Genomic DNA, 15,390 nt, shown 5'->3' on the forward strand with positions numbered 1-15,390 from the left:
CCGGGAGCGCCACCGCCAAGCACATAGCGAGGCAGCGCCGACCCCGGTCCCGCAAGCCCAGCTGGGGCCAGGGAAGCAACAGCGCACAGGGAGCGAAACAGCATCAGCACTAATTAGAGAGAAAAATTAAATAGATAAATAAATATAAGATACATAGTACAATATTACCATGTGGGCTCCAAGTCCCTATAACATCATATTAAATTAACCAATATACATGTGTGTACACAAGAGGTTTATATAAATATAGTGAATACTAAAAAGGTACATACCATAACCATAAAAATATATAGTACATATATATACATCCTAATATACATAACATATAGATCCTATGGGCAAACACATAACATAAATATAAAAATAAAAATATTAATAAAAAATAGAAGTGGATAAGTGTATTACCAGCAAATGTTGACCCTGTGCAACGCGCATGACAAATGCGCGTATACACATGTCAACAAACCTGATGTGTGAACGTGTGTAGGCGGCGGCAATGAACTCACATAGGAATATCATTGCCGTCGGTGCATAATAAAAAATGTATGTATCCAAGTACACAGTAAACTGAAAACATTGAAAAAATTATTATTGTTCAGTGATAAGTAAAAGATGAATAGATTAATAAAATTAATAAAATTGATTAATAAAATTGAAGAATATATATGAAAAAATAATATGGTAGAAGATAAAAAAATTATTGGCAGAATGGCCAGTTCCAATCATGACAAAATAAAAAACCGTGCATGTGTGAAAATCAAAACAAGTGAAGGGTGAAACACACGTGAAAGTGCATGAGTGAAAGTGAATATACTATACCAATTAGGTCCAAATAGGATCCATGTGGTAGAACCTAGTACCTTAACCACAATTAGAGAAACCTAGGCTCCAGAAAATAAATTAAATCAAAATACTAAATCAATCCAAAAATCACATACACCACATATAGGGAGAGAACTTTTTGCTCTCAACGCCCACCGAAAGGAGACATGGAGCCCACAAAGAACAATCCCGTCCATAAATATATCATATCATATGTAAATATACACATATAGTCCATGGATCCTTTAATTGGATCCCAGGTCCAAGAGGTGCCCTTCTACACAGGACGTCACAGATGTCTAATAGGTAGCAAGTCATGCCAAAAAGCGCCGCAAGATAGTTAATGTCCATGGTTAAATTTCATAAAAGTAGACAGCTAGAGAAAAAATAGAAAAGTAGAGTAAGTGTTAAAAACATGAAATAATTAAAACAAAAATTAAAACCACAAATACTGAGCCAAGGACAAAGCAACAAGAGGAGGTGCGCTACTATACAAATGGTACAAAACTGTTAGTTTCATTCAACCCATGAGTTGTCATGGTATTTATTTGGAAAATCCACCTAGTTTCACGTTCGGCCAGGTATTTCTGCCAATTGCCCCGCCTTGGTCCAATCTAAGTAGGGTACTATCACAATGGTGCTTCAACTTAAAATGCCTCGGAATTGTCTTGAGGATCATAGTATCACCGTGTACTTTAGCCAGCTCAATATCTCTCACATGCTCTCTCACTCTTCACTTTAATTCACGTGTCGTCATGCCAATGTACATCAAATTACATGGGCAGCTAGCTACATATACTACTCCCTTGGTGTTGCAGTTGATACAGTGGCGAATCCTTAAAAGTAGTTGTTTTGTCCATATTCGGGCACGCAACACATCTGCCGCATGGACCACTGCCATGTTGTGGACCTCTACTCCCGAACAGAAAGGCAGTTTCTGGTGTAACATGTAAACTGTGGACTAACGTGTCTTTCAAGTTTCTAGCATGATGATATGTGATACTGGGATTAGGGGACAAAGACAGTGCCAAAGTGTCATCAGTTAACAGTATCGGCCAATATTGATTCATAATGTCCCTGACCTCCTGATTTTTAGAGTTGAAATCCATAATGCATCTAATGGTTTCATTCTTTGTTCCACTTACCTTCTGTGGCCAAAGAAGAGACTTCCTGTCGCTGTTCTTGGCTCTCCAGTAAGCATGATTTATGCACCGCCTGCTGTAACCGCGTTCACAAAACCTCTGACATAAATTTGCGGCTTGAAGTTCGAACTTCTCATCATCTGAGCACAAACGCAGTGCTCGTAGAAACTGGCCCACTGGAATGTTTCTTGTAAGGTGTATCGGGTGTGCTGAGGTAACATGTAATAAAGTATTCACGGAGGTCGCCTTTCTATAGAGGTAAGTCTGGATGAATCCTTGGTTGTCCTTGATGAGTTTCATATCTAGGAAATCAATCGAGGAGTTACTGGCCTTATATGTCAGGCGTATATTTCGATCATTAACATCCAGTTCACACATGAACGCCTCCAACTCCAACAGAGTACCATGCCAAACCATTAGAATGTCATCAATGTATCGACCCAACCACACCACCTTATGGAGGTGTGGTGAGATATCAATGGTGAAAAGGGTCCTCTCCCACAGTCCCATAAAGAGATTGGCGTACGAGGGTGCACAAGCCGCCCCCATCGCCGTGCCATTCTTTGTGGGCTCCATGTCTCCTTTCGGTGGGGGTTGAGAGCAAAAAGTTCTCTCCCTATATGTGGTGTATGTGATTTTTGGATTGATTTTGTATTTTCATTTAATTTATTTTCTGGAGCCTAGGTTTCTCTAATTGTGGTTAAGGTACAAGGTTCTACCACATGGATCCGATTTGGACCTAATAGGTATAGTATATTCGCTTTCACTCGTGCACTTTCACGCGTGTTTCACCCTTCACTTGTTTTGATTTTCACACATGCACGGTTTTTTATTTTGTCATGATTGGAACTGGCCATTCTGCCAATCATTTTTTTATCTTCTACCATATTATTTTTTCATATATATTCTTCAATTTTATTAATCAATTTTATTAATTTTATTAATCTATTCATCTTTTACTTATCGCTGCACAATAATAATTTTTTCTATTTTTTCACAGTTTACTGTGTACTTGGATACATACATTTTTTATTAGGCAAACTCATTCCTATGTGAGTTTGTTGACATGCACCGACGGCAATGATATTCCTATGTGAGTTCATTGCCGACGCCTACACACGTTCACACATCAGGTTTGTTGACATGTGTATACGCGCATTTGTCATGCGCGTTGCACAGGGTCAACATTTGCTGGTAATACACTTATCCACTTCTATTTTTTATTAATATTTTTATATTTATTTTAGGTGTTTGCACAAAGGATCTATATGTTATGTATATTAGGATGTATTTATATGTATATATTTTTATGGTTATGGTATGTACCTTTTAGTATCCACTATATTTATATAAACCTCTTGTGTACACACATGTATATTGGTTAATTTAATATGATGTTAGAGGGACTTGAAGCCCACACGGTAATATTGTACTATGTATCTTATATTTATTTATCTAGTTAATTTTTCCTCTCTAATTAGTGCTGATGCTGTTTCGCTCCCTGGGCACTGTTGCTTCCCTGGCCCCCGCTGGGCTTGCGGGACCGGGGTCGGCGCTGCCTCGCTATGTGCTTGGCGGTGTCGCTCCCGGTGGTGCTCGCCCTGGATGCGGGGGTTTGGTATGTCTTCATCCCACGGGGAGAGGTCGGCTCAGCACAGTTCCTTTGTTACAAGGTGGTCCATTTCGATGTCCTCCTGCTGTTGTGGGGCTTGTCCTTTATATTGGTGGGGGGCTGGCTCCTGGTCCGTTGCTTGCGCTTGTTTATATTATGGTGACTGCTGATTGGCTGTGGGTGGGGAGCTCGGGCCAGGACCGCTCTCCGGACACATGCGCGGCCCGGGGCAGCCTCGGGACTGAGTTCTTGGCAACTCACATTGAGTGCTGACGAAGCGCAAATGTGATTAGCGCCGGATCTTGTGATTTGATCGGGACATATACTTAACAGCGGACAGCTCTAGCCATGACCATGCCCCAGAAGAAGCCTCCCTGAGTGGTGAAACGTCGGGCAGTGGCGTCCTGCACTCGGTCTGCATTGTCTGGTAATGTTTTCTCACACTATGTGATATATTGCTTACTAGGAGTTTATGTTAACCCCTTGGTGGGTATCAAGTATCCCTGACCTCATAACAGTGTTATTTACCTTGGTTATCAAGGATGTATGTACTTGGGTATTATATTGGGATTCTATTATAAATGCAGGACTCCATTATCTTCGGTTTTCACTGTCAGTTTTTCCTTGTTTTTAACAAACGGTTAATTTTCTGTCTGTGACTGTTTTTAATGATTTGTATTCAATAAACTATCTTGATTCATTATACGCTGGTTCTCTGTGTATATATACCGTGAAGGGTGTAGTTTTCAAAATGGGGTCACATTTTTTTTTTGCATTTATGTCAGAACCGCTGTAAAATCAGCCATCCCTGTGCAAATCACCAATTTAGGCCTCAAATGTACATAGTGCGCTCTCACTCCTGAGTTTAGTTGTGCATCCACAGGGCATTTTACGCCCACATATGGGGTATTTTCGTACTCCGGAAAAACTGCGTTACAAATTTTGGGCGTCTTTTTTTCCTTTTATCGCTTGTGAAAATAAAAAGTATAGGGCAACACCAGCATGTTAGTGTAAATTGTTTTATTGTTTTTTTTACACTAACAGGCTGGTGTAGCCACCAACTTTTTCTTTTCATAAAGGGTAAAAGGAGAAAAAGCCCCCCAAAATTTGTAGTGCAATTTCTCCCGAGTAAGGAAATACCCCATATCTGGCTCTAAACTGTTTCCTTGAAATACGACAGGGCTCCGAAGTGAGAGAGCTCCATGCGCATTTGAGGACTAAGTTAGGGATTGTATAGGGGTGGACATAGGAGTATTCTACACCAGTGATTCCCAAACAAGGTGCCTCCAGCTGTTGCTAAACTCCCAGCATGCCTGGACAGTCAGTGGCTGTCCGGAAATGCTGGGAGTTGATGTTTTGCAACAGCTGGAGGCTCCATTTTGGAAACACTGCCGTACGATACGTTTTTCATTTTTATTGGGGGGGGGGCGGTGTAAGGGGGTGTATATGTAGTGTTTTACCCTTCATTATGTGTTAGTGTAGTGTAATGTAGTGTTTTTAGGGTACATTCGCACTGGCGGGGGTTTACAGTGAGTTTCCCGCTAGGAGTTTGCGCTGCGACATTCACATAGGGGGGGGGGGGGGGGCAAACCTCCATCTGTTTCAAAACTACAACTCCCAGCATGTACTGACAGACCGTGCATGCTGGGAGTTGTACTTTTGCAACAGCTGGAGGTACACTGGTCGGAAAACCTTCAGTTAGGTTCTGTTACCTAAATCAGTATTTTCCAACCATTGTGCCTCCAGCTGTTGCAAAACTACAACTCCCATCATGTACTGATCACCGAAGGGCATGCTGGGACATGTAGTTATGCAACAGCTGGAGGTACGCAAGTACAACTCCAAGCATTCCCAGACAGCTGTTTGCTGTTTGGGCATGCTGGGATTTGCACAGTGATCTCCAAACTGTAGCCCTCCAGCTGTTGCAAAACTACAAATCCCAGCATGCCCAAACAGCAAACAGCTGTCTGGGCATGCTGGGAGTTGTAGTTTTGCAATATCTGGAGGGCTACACTTTATGGTCTCAAGCAGTAGCCCTCCAGATGTTGCTAGGCAACTCATCGGCTTCCGTAGGATCCAAGGTAGCAGCATCGCCGTCCTCTGCTGCCGCCCTCTGCCGATGGTAAGTGGCTCTTCGGCGCCGGTCACTGTCGATTCCCCCGCTCTGTCCGGACTACAGTGGCTGGGCAGAGCGGGGGAACCGAACGTTAACCCCCCGCCTCCGATCTGCTATTGGTCTTCGCTTCTGAATGACCGATAGCAGGGATAGGAGGGGTGGCACCCCTTCATGGGGATCGTGGGTGTTTTGGACAACCCTGATCCCCCTTATTTTCTGGGTCACCAGAGACCCGTACGAACCGGAATCGCATCAAATCGCCGGTGTGAATTCACTGGCGATTTTTGGCGATCGCCGACATGGGGGGGGGCGCTCAGGACCCCCCTGGGCATTTGCGCGTGGTGCCTGCTATCAGCAGTCACCCTGGTCTGGTCCCCGCCCGATACGCGGTGGGGACCGAAATTCCCATGGGCGTACATATACGCCCTTGGTCCTTAAGTATCAGGGCATCAGGGCAGACCTGGACACCCGTGGTCCCTAAGTGGTTAATGGGGTCCATCTGGTGTCCATTCAACTTAGCAGGATTTGAGCAGACAAAAAAAAAATGCTGCTTGCAACAGTTTTTAACTGATTCTGTGTAGGAGCTCCAACGATGTAGTGAACTTAGTCTTAAATAGCTGTGAATGTTTGGTCAACAGCTCTCCTGATGCTCTCATAAACATGCATGTGTGGCATAGCTGAACATGTATGTGTTTATACCTGCTATTGCAATATAGTCAGGAGACTATCATATAGAAAAATATATAATGAATAAATTATATGTCCAGTCCTCATGGATAGTAAAATATAGGAAAAATAGCAAAAGGGAAAAAGCAAAAAGAATAAAGCAAAGAAATAAAGACTAAAGATATGGAAAAATTGAGGGATAGTAGGTTACAGATGAAAGTATGGGATATATAGAGATAAAACTAGTAATAACTTAAAGAATCATATCTTGATTATAATAATAATAATAATAAAAATGCCTGCAGAATAAATAGCTTAAACAATGATGTGCATTTATTGAGTGAAAATGGTATTAAAACGCCTGGGCAGGGCCCTTGCCCAGGTATTATGAAAAATATGCTTATTAAAAAAAATATATATATAAATAAAAAAAAAAATATATATATATATATATATATATATATATATATATATACATATATATATAGATATGTTCATAAAAATATTTTATATCAGATAGCAGCCAATGTCCAAAGTCAGTATAATGATTCTAATCTGATTTAGCAGCCACAGTGGTTAGAATTGTTCATCAAATAGAGCCAATGCACTGTAATAGCAGCAAAGTAGATACAAAGTGTCTGTTAGATGTAGCAGATGAGAGGAGCGATACATTTGTAACTTTCACTTCACTTCAATTGAAGACAGCCGGTTATTATGAGTGTGAATGATTACAATATTTGAACATTCAGATCGGTACCTTATTTGAAGTCTTCGCCGTGTTCCACGGCAGCTGACCGTCTCCAGAGCGGCAGACTCCGGAGACTGTAATATATCAGCGCCCACACGGACTAAAACGAGGGCAACCACCAACCTGGCATGGGTGTAGGGGTTCCACCGAGAAGGCGTTTATGAAGGTACACTGGTCCCAAATAATGTGATGTTGTCCTCTGTAATGCAGAGAGCCGGCATTCAATATGAGACGGTGGGTGAATGAAGTTGTGCTGGACACTGTTCGCCCGTCGGCCTAAGGAGCAGCAATCAGCTGTAAGCCGGCGTCCTCGTGGTGTGAATAGAGCGCTATTCAATGGTGGGCCGCAGGTTTGGGTACTGCAGCGCTGGCAAGGCGGTATCGGCTGATTTAGTGGCTAATATGAGCAAAAGATGGTTGTGGCAATACTTATAAATCGATGCTAAACGTGTTTCACCACTATTGTGGTATTTCTCAGTAGCCTTAATATATTAATTATATTTAATAAATAAATATTATAATATTTAGAATCCGACAGCAGGGTCACCAGCACTAAATATGCGGATAGATAATGCGGGTGACTCTTTTTAACACTGCTTACCGGATGAAAATTGATGCAGCTGTTCAGAGATATATGGGTCTGGTTGCTAAAATGTTAATTCCTTCCTTCTTCCAATGGAGGTGAGCTGCTGCAGTATGAGCAACGCTTTCTCGCCCCCTTCAGCTGATATCACCACCCCCACCCCCCCAATTATTCAGTGAGATTGCCACAGCAGGCAAGAGAAAGCATTGCTCATACTGCAGCAGCTGCCTCCAACAGCTGCAACGATTTTTTGCCCAGTAAGCTGTGCGGGAAACCCTGTTTGTTACGCTATCTATCTGTATATGCAGGTTAGTGTGGGTGACATTGTCTGCTGTCACATTCCTTTTAAACAACGCTTTCAGGTGGCTGTAATATAGCAATATTTTACCATTGTTTTTTAGGTTTTTCCTACTTTTCTTTAACCTATGGCTTTTCATTTTGTTACCATAAGGGCTTATTTTGTTACTAGCATATATCTACAGTATAGCATATGTATGTGATACAGTATAGCACTCAATTCCAAGAGATAAAATGCATTATTTTGCATTATTTATAAACCTCTTTCAATCTTGAGTGAGGATCCTTTTTCATGCTCCTTGTTGGAAGCACGGCCTAATTCTAATGGCTTTTATAAATGTGGGAACACCCCATGTAAATATGTATGGCTTTGTAAAACAGTGCAGAAGTACATTTCAGGTGCAGAAGGCATCAACGAATTTCATATCAATTATTTCATCAACTGTAACACCAAAAATACTATTTATGTAATGTAATGTACACAGTGCACCTGAGGTAAATAGGCTGCCCTAGCAGAATACTTACCTCAGCTTGCAATCCCCTATCTTGCATCCTTGGTAGGGTTGAGGGAGGATCAACTCTCCGCAAAGTGATCTGTAGTAGGCGTCCGTGGTTGCCAATAGTGATCTGCTGTTATAGCTTGTCATAGACAGACTGTACTAGCAGATCACAGGTTAAATGGATCCGTGCAATGCAGTAGTACTGCATTCATCTGTATGAGAATACATGTTCCTTAGGGGGACTAAAAATATTTTTTATTTTTTTAAATGTGAAAACATCCCTCAATAATAAAAATCCTATATAAATACTATACTTGTAATAAAAAAAAAAAGATTTACACACTACGAACTGTGATCTGATTTTTCTTCTCTGTTTAACAATCAATTTTATTGGTTTTAAACAAAAAGGAATATGTCACGTATGGGCAGGGAAGGAGTGCACTCTATTCTCGCCCACTCCCCCTGTCCCTGCCTACTTGCGTACCTGTCCTGAATAACAGGTCCACAACCACAAAGACAGTCCCTTCCTATATATGTGAGGGGCGTATTTGTCAAAATAATAAACTACAATGACACAGTCTAAAGTCTGGGGACTGTAAAAACAGACAAACTAACAAAGAAGACTAAACACGCAATATGTCCAATGTCAACTATCCGCATCAGAAGCCAGGGGATGTCAGTACAAAAACGCTAATAACAGAGAGAATAGTCAAAGAGAGGAGCCAAAGGTTCAAAAAGCCAGATATTACAAATACGAAAGACAGCTAGCTAGAGTACCAACAGAACTCTATAGCAAGCACTGACTGTGAGTAAACTACCAGCTTATATAGAGCAAGACCAGGTGCTGCAAACAAGGTCAGCTGACCAGTTCAGACAGACGGGCGTAACCCTGCAACAAAGAACAACAAGAAGCTGTCAGAACTTTTTAACCCTACAGGTTCTGACAGTCCCCCCCCCCCCTTTTAGGAGGGGACACTGGACCCTTCAAAACCTGAGAGTAAAGAGGTCTTGACTTGGATACAGATGGTATCAATGTCCTCAGGTGTAACCTAATGCTCCAAATCACACCACTCATTGGTGTCCTCACAATCATCTTTACTCTTTTCAGACTTAGGTTCAATATGAACAATTTTAGCTGGCTTCTCAATACCCCCATAAAAAACATTGGGAGAAACAGGCATATCAATACCCCAATAAAAAACATTGGTAGAAACAGGCATATCAATACCCAAGTGGCTGCCATGATGACCATTTGGATGCGGACGTTTGGCTCAGGACCTGATGAAATGTGTGTTCTCCCCTCAGTAGAAACACAAGCCGTAGAGTTGGCAAAATCTTCTGCACTCTTCTGGAGTGTGGATGGACCCTATCTGCATAGGTTCCTCCTCAGGCACAGACTGATGTTTAGGAACAGAAGAGGAGACAGGCAAAAAAGGAGGGACAGAGGAAGAACAACATTCCCATCTGCGTTCACGTAAACGTCTATCTAAACAAACTGCTAAAGTCATAGCTTGGTCTAAGGTGTCAGGAGAGGGGTAGGTCACTTACATATCCTTCAGGACATCAGATAACCCCTGTCTAAATTGGCAAATCAAAGCTGGAGTATTCCATCTGGAAGCCACACACCACTTTCTGAAGTCTACACAATACTCCTCAACAGGTCTGCGCCCTTGCTTAAATGTACGTAACTGAGATTTAGCGTACATAGCACAGTCTGGTTCAGCGTACAAGAGACCCAATCCCGCAAATAAAGCGTCAACTGAGGACAACTCCAGAGCATCAGGATCAAGGGAAAATACCCATTCCTGGGGACCCCCTTGCAGAAGAGACATAATACCTACTCTTTGGGCCTCAGAACCAGACGTGTAAGGTCTTAACCTAAAGTATAATTTGCAGCTCTCACAGAAAGTTTTGAATTCTTTCCGGTTACCAGAAAACCGTTCCGGGAGACTAACTTGTGGCTCTAAAGGAGTTGAAGGTGGAGAAGTAGTGCGTGGGGATTCAAGCTCCAGGATTCTGGCCAGCAACCTTTGAATCAGCTGCTCCTGGTGTTCCAAACTGTCAATCAAGTCCTGGTTGACTCTAGACTGAGATTGAGATTTCTCTTGCTGCTGTACCTTCTCAGCTAAATCCTGGACCAACTGAGTCAAACCCTGAATTTGCTCGACTAATGCAGACATTGCTTCCATAATGCAGGAACAGAGCAATTGCAAGTATATGGGCTTGCTATAATGTCACGTATGGGCAGGGAAGGAGTGCACTCTATTCTCGCCCACTCCCCCTGTCCCTGCCTACTTGCGTACCTGTCCTAAATAACAGGTCCACAACCACAAAGACAGTCCCTTCCTATATATACGTGAGGGGGGTAATTGTCAAAATAATAAACTACAATGACACAGTCTAAAGTCTGGAGACTGTAAAAACAGACAAACTAACATAGAAGACTAAACACTCACACAATAGGTCCAATGTCAAATATCCGCGTCAGAATCCAGGAGATGTCACAGTACAAAGTCGCTAATACCAGAGAGAATAGTCAGGGAGGAGCCAAAGTTTCAAGAAGCCAGTTATAACCAATACAGAAGACAGCTAGCTAGAGTACCAACAGAGCTCTATAGCAAGCACTGACTGGGAGTAGACTGCCAGCTTATATGGAGCCAGACCAGGTGCCGCAAACAAGGTCACTGACCAGTCCAGACAGCCGGGGCGTACCCCAGCAACAAAGAACAACAAGAAGCTGTCAGAACTTTTTAACCCTACAGGTACAGAATAAACATAGCATGGAATACAACACATTACATAAATTTAGTTGATTAATTGTTATATATGAGGTTTATGAAGTAATTTAAGTTAAGTCTCTGATAGGTAAGGCTGGGTTCACGTTACGTTCTGAGCTTACAGGAATCGGATCTGGGCTGGGGGGAGTGAAAAGGGGGCGCTCCAGTATCCCAGCCGCACTGGCCCATATCTCATTCATTTCAATGAGCCGACCGGAGTCAGATAGTGACTCCAGTCGGCAAATTTTTTCCCCATATCCGTTTTTTGACCGGACCGAAAACCGTGGTATGCTGCGGTTTTAGGTCCTGTCACAAAACCGGATACAGAGTACAAATGAGCCGACCGGAGTCACATAGTGACTCCGGTTGGCTCATTGAAATGAATGAGATACGGGCTGGTCCCGTAAGCTCAAAACGTATTGTGAGCCCAGCTTAAAAAGATTAGATTTAGATAAGCAAAGAACTGTTAAAGTTTGTCAATTGTGAAGCAAAGCTGTGTACAAGTTATTAGGAAATTACATTTTTTTTCATTTAAAAATGTAATGCATTTCTATTACAGATGAGCGAATCGAAGTTGACGAACCTGAATTCGTAACGAATTTCATGAAAAATTTGAATATCACCGCGATTCTATTGTGCGAATCGCTTCATTTAACTCCATTTTACAGCGTTCCAGGCTATTGGGGACCTAAGATGGCGGATCCACATGTGAGTATTATGGGGCAGGGGATTATGGGAGGGCGGGAAACAGCGGTGGGAATGAAGGTAGGCGGGCTGACCCTGAATCACATGTGAGATGCAGCCTATCAGTATTCACCGACCCCTGTGATGTCACGGCCCCTATATAATCGGCGGCCATCTTGCCTCTCTTCATTTAATCTATGCACTCAGATGGAGAGGACGGGACTGCATGTGTGTGAATAGCTCATACCACAGCATTACACTGCAACTGCTAGTCACATCAGCATTAGGGAAAGGCAGGAGTGCAGAGTGCTGTGCTGTTACTCTGAGAAGGATCATTGATAGCTAAACCTCCTATTCACGTTATTGAGCATTGCAGCAGAGAGGGGCAGATAGCTGTCAGCTGCCTCATACAGATCTCCAAGCTGCCTGAACTTTCTGAAGCATCTTATCTCCTCATTGTTCAGAGCCCAATTGAGTTTATTTGTTTGCTCCACAAAACTTCTGCTGCTCAGAATTGTGGGACAGAGTGCAATTTAGGGTTTAATCCCTGGATTTTTTTTTTTTGTGGTGCTGCACTGTTGTGTCCTGCTGCTGTTCAGAAATATGTGATTGTTCAGTGGACTATAGTGCATTTGCACCATTTTGTACATGTTAATCTGTCAAGAGGCTGGCTACATACTGTGCAAGTCCAAAAAATACTATTCACCGGCTGTTTTTTTTTTAAACAGTTTTTTCTGCGTATAGTTACGCATATATAACTGCACTCATCAGTGCATACTGCATAGGTACATGCGAGTATTGTACCATTTAGTACCTGTTAAGCTGTCAAGGTGCTCCATACCGTCAAAGTCCAAACATTAGTATCCACCGGCTGGTGTTTTACAAAAATACAGTTTTTTCTGCTAATAGGCATATTACTGCCCTCATCAGTGTATACCGCATACGTACATCCAAGTATTGTACCATTTAGTACCTGTTAAGCTGTCAAGGTGCTCCATACCGTCAAAGTCCAAACAATAGTATCCACCGGCTGGTGTATTATAAAAATACTGAGTTTTTTCTGCTAATAGTTAGGCATATTACTGCCCTCATCATTGCATACCGCATACGTACATTCAAGTATTGTACCATTTAGTACCTGTTAATCTGTCAAGGTGCTCCAAACCGTCAAAGTCCAAAAAATAGTATCCACCGGTTGGTGTTTTACAAAAATACAGAGTTTTTCTTGCTAATAGTTAGGCATATTACTTCCCTCATCAGTGCATACCGCATAGGTACATCCAAGTATTGTACCATTTAGTAGCTGTCAAGGTGCTCCAAACCATCAAAGTCCAAACAATAGTATCCACCGGCTGGTGTTTTACAAAAATACAGAGTTTTTTCTGCTAATAGTTAGGCATATTACTGCCCTCATCAGTGCATACCGCATAGGTACATCCAAGTATTGTACCATTTAGTACCTGTTAATCTATCAAGGGCCTACATACTGTTCAAGGACAGCCGTAAGTAATCACCTTCTGCTGTTCTAGACAAATACTGTTTAAAGAGTAGTGTAGCGTATTGTAATACCCTCATAAACGCACTAAGTATGTCAGGCAGAGAAGTGCCAGGACGTGCACAGAGGAGTGGCAGAGGTCTAAATACTTCAGGCAGAGTTGGCAGCAGACTTGGGGCGAGTGGCAGCAGGAGTCGCAGCGAGAGGCCTGAGCTCCCATTATCAGCCAGCGGTCGTGTCTCCACCAGCAACCCATCTGCGTCATCGATTGGTTAACACGCTCATCCACATCATCACAAGTGACATCTGACACCCCCAGTCAACAGTCGATGGGTTCCTCAGACACAACCCTCAGTTGGCATGGCCGAGAGCAGTCCGTGTCCTCCCATTGCTTTTGTCCTAAAGAGGACAGTCAGCAGCTACTGGACAGCCAAGAAGGGGAGGAGACATGCGCTGCTTGCTCCACTATGCGGCCAAGTAGTGATGGGGAGAGTGACGTGAGAGGCAGTGTTGCAAGTGTTCAGAAGCAGAGACTGTTGGGGAACCTGAGGAAGACATCAGTGACGTGCACACAACTGTTGATGATGATGAAGCCGATCGCAATTGAGAGCCGGGTGCAGAAGGGGCTTCATCATCATCAGGAGAAGAGAGTTGCAGGTTGCCCTTGAGGCAGCAAGGCGGTAGCACGGTTGGCAGTCAGCGTGGTGGCAGTAGTGGAAATTCAGGAGCCAAATGTGCCCGGGGGAGACCACCTGCTTCGCAGCAGCCTACCTTTCCGGGAGGTAGTGGAACAGGGGTTCCTGGAGATGGCGCCAGTAGCAGTCAATTAGTGCGGACTGTGGGTGGGAAAATCAGCTACTCGGCGGTGTGGAAGTTTTTCATAAGGCATCCGGAGGAGGTTCACGTAGCCACATGCAAGATCTGTCGGCAGAAGGTGAAGCGTGGCCAGGGTCCCAATGTCGGTACCACGGCCCTGTGTCAACACATGCTTCGCCACCATAAAGCGGCCTCGGAGAACCGTGGCTCCGATGTAGTGGTCCAGCCTGCTGCATCACCCAGTGGCCATCTGCTCCCTCCTTCATCCAGCCAAGGCTCCACCACCTCAGCCAAAGGGAGCTGTGTGTCAAACCCTTATTCTGTCGCTCCTGCTTCTCCCGCTTTTAGTCAGGGATTCCCAAGCCGTCATTTATTTGCGAAGAAGGCAGTACCAGCCCTGCATAAGTTTGTACTAGAGAAGGTGGGCCAGTCCTTGAGCCTGTCGGTGTGTTCAAAAGTGCACGGCAGCGCCGACGTGTGGAGCTGTAACTAAGGGCAGGGACAATACTTGTCTTTTACGGCTCACTGGGTAAATGTGGTTCCTGCACAGCCACAACAGCAACTTGGACAGGTCACACCGCTTCCTCCTCCACGCTCTCGCTCCAAGGCAGTTGGTCCTGTTACAGTGTGTGATGCCGCCTCCTCATGCTCCACCGTGCCCTGGGCCTCCACTGCACATCCAAATCTCGGTGGCCATTCATCGTACCATGTGTGTAGGGCACGGCGGCGTAAAGCTGTTCTTCACATGGTTTGCCTTGGCGAACGGAGTCACACAGGGGAGGAACTGCTAAAGTTCATTAGTAAAGAAATCTGAGTATGGCTTACTCCACGAAATCTGGAAATGGGAACCATGGTGACAGACAACGGGAAGAACATTGTGTCCGCGCTGACAAGGAAGTGTGAAACATGCGCCCTGCATGTTGAATCTGGTAGTCAAGCACTTCCTCAAGTCTTTACCCCATTTGCAAAACATCCTGAAAATGGCAAGGAAACTGTGCATGCACTTCAGCCACTCGTACACCGCCAAGCACACCTTCCTTGAGCTGCAGCGTCAGAACGGTATCTCACAACATAGTCTTTTTTTTATTTTATTTTTTGAACAATATTTTATTGAAGTTATAAAAGAAAACAT

General features: G+C 43.5%; 1 protein-coding gene across 5 annotated transcripts in view; it reads left to right on the top strand.

Moving 5' to 3' along the window:
* The window catches only part of LOC130273130 (thioredoxin-like), a 67,907-nt gene that overhangs the window by 483 nt on the left and 52,034 nt on the right, over positions 1-15,390 (top strand). For 3 of the 5 annotated variants that reach the window (XR_008843884.1, XR_008843890.1, XM_056519438.1), the window contains exons 1-2: positions 3,617-4,003; positions 11,823-11,971. Coding sequence is in view for 3 of the 5 variants with exons in the window: in XM_056519438.1 (XP_056375413.1) it covers positions 11,867-11,971 (105 nt within the window). In the remaining 2 variants the exon portion in view is untranslated. Of the gene's footprint in view, positions 1-3,616; positions 4,004-11,822; positions 11,972-15,390 lie in introns of those variants that run through there. The other 2 variants (XM_056519453.1, XM_056519448.1) reach the window with 2 other exon arrangements.

The sequence above is a fragment of the Hyla sarda genome, chromosome 1 (assembly GCF_029499605.1).
Source record: "Hyla sarda isolate aHylSar1 chromosome 1, aHylSar1.hap1, whole genome shotgun sequence".
NCBI classification, from domain to species: Eukaryota; Metazoa; Chordata; class Amphibia; order Anura; family Hylidae; genus Hyla; species Hyla sarda.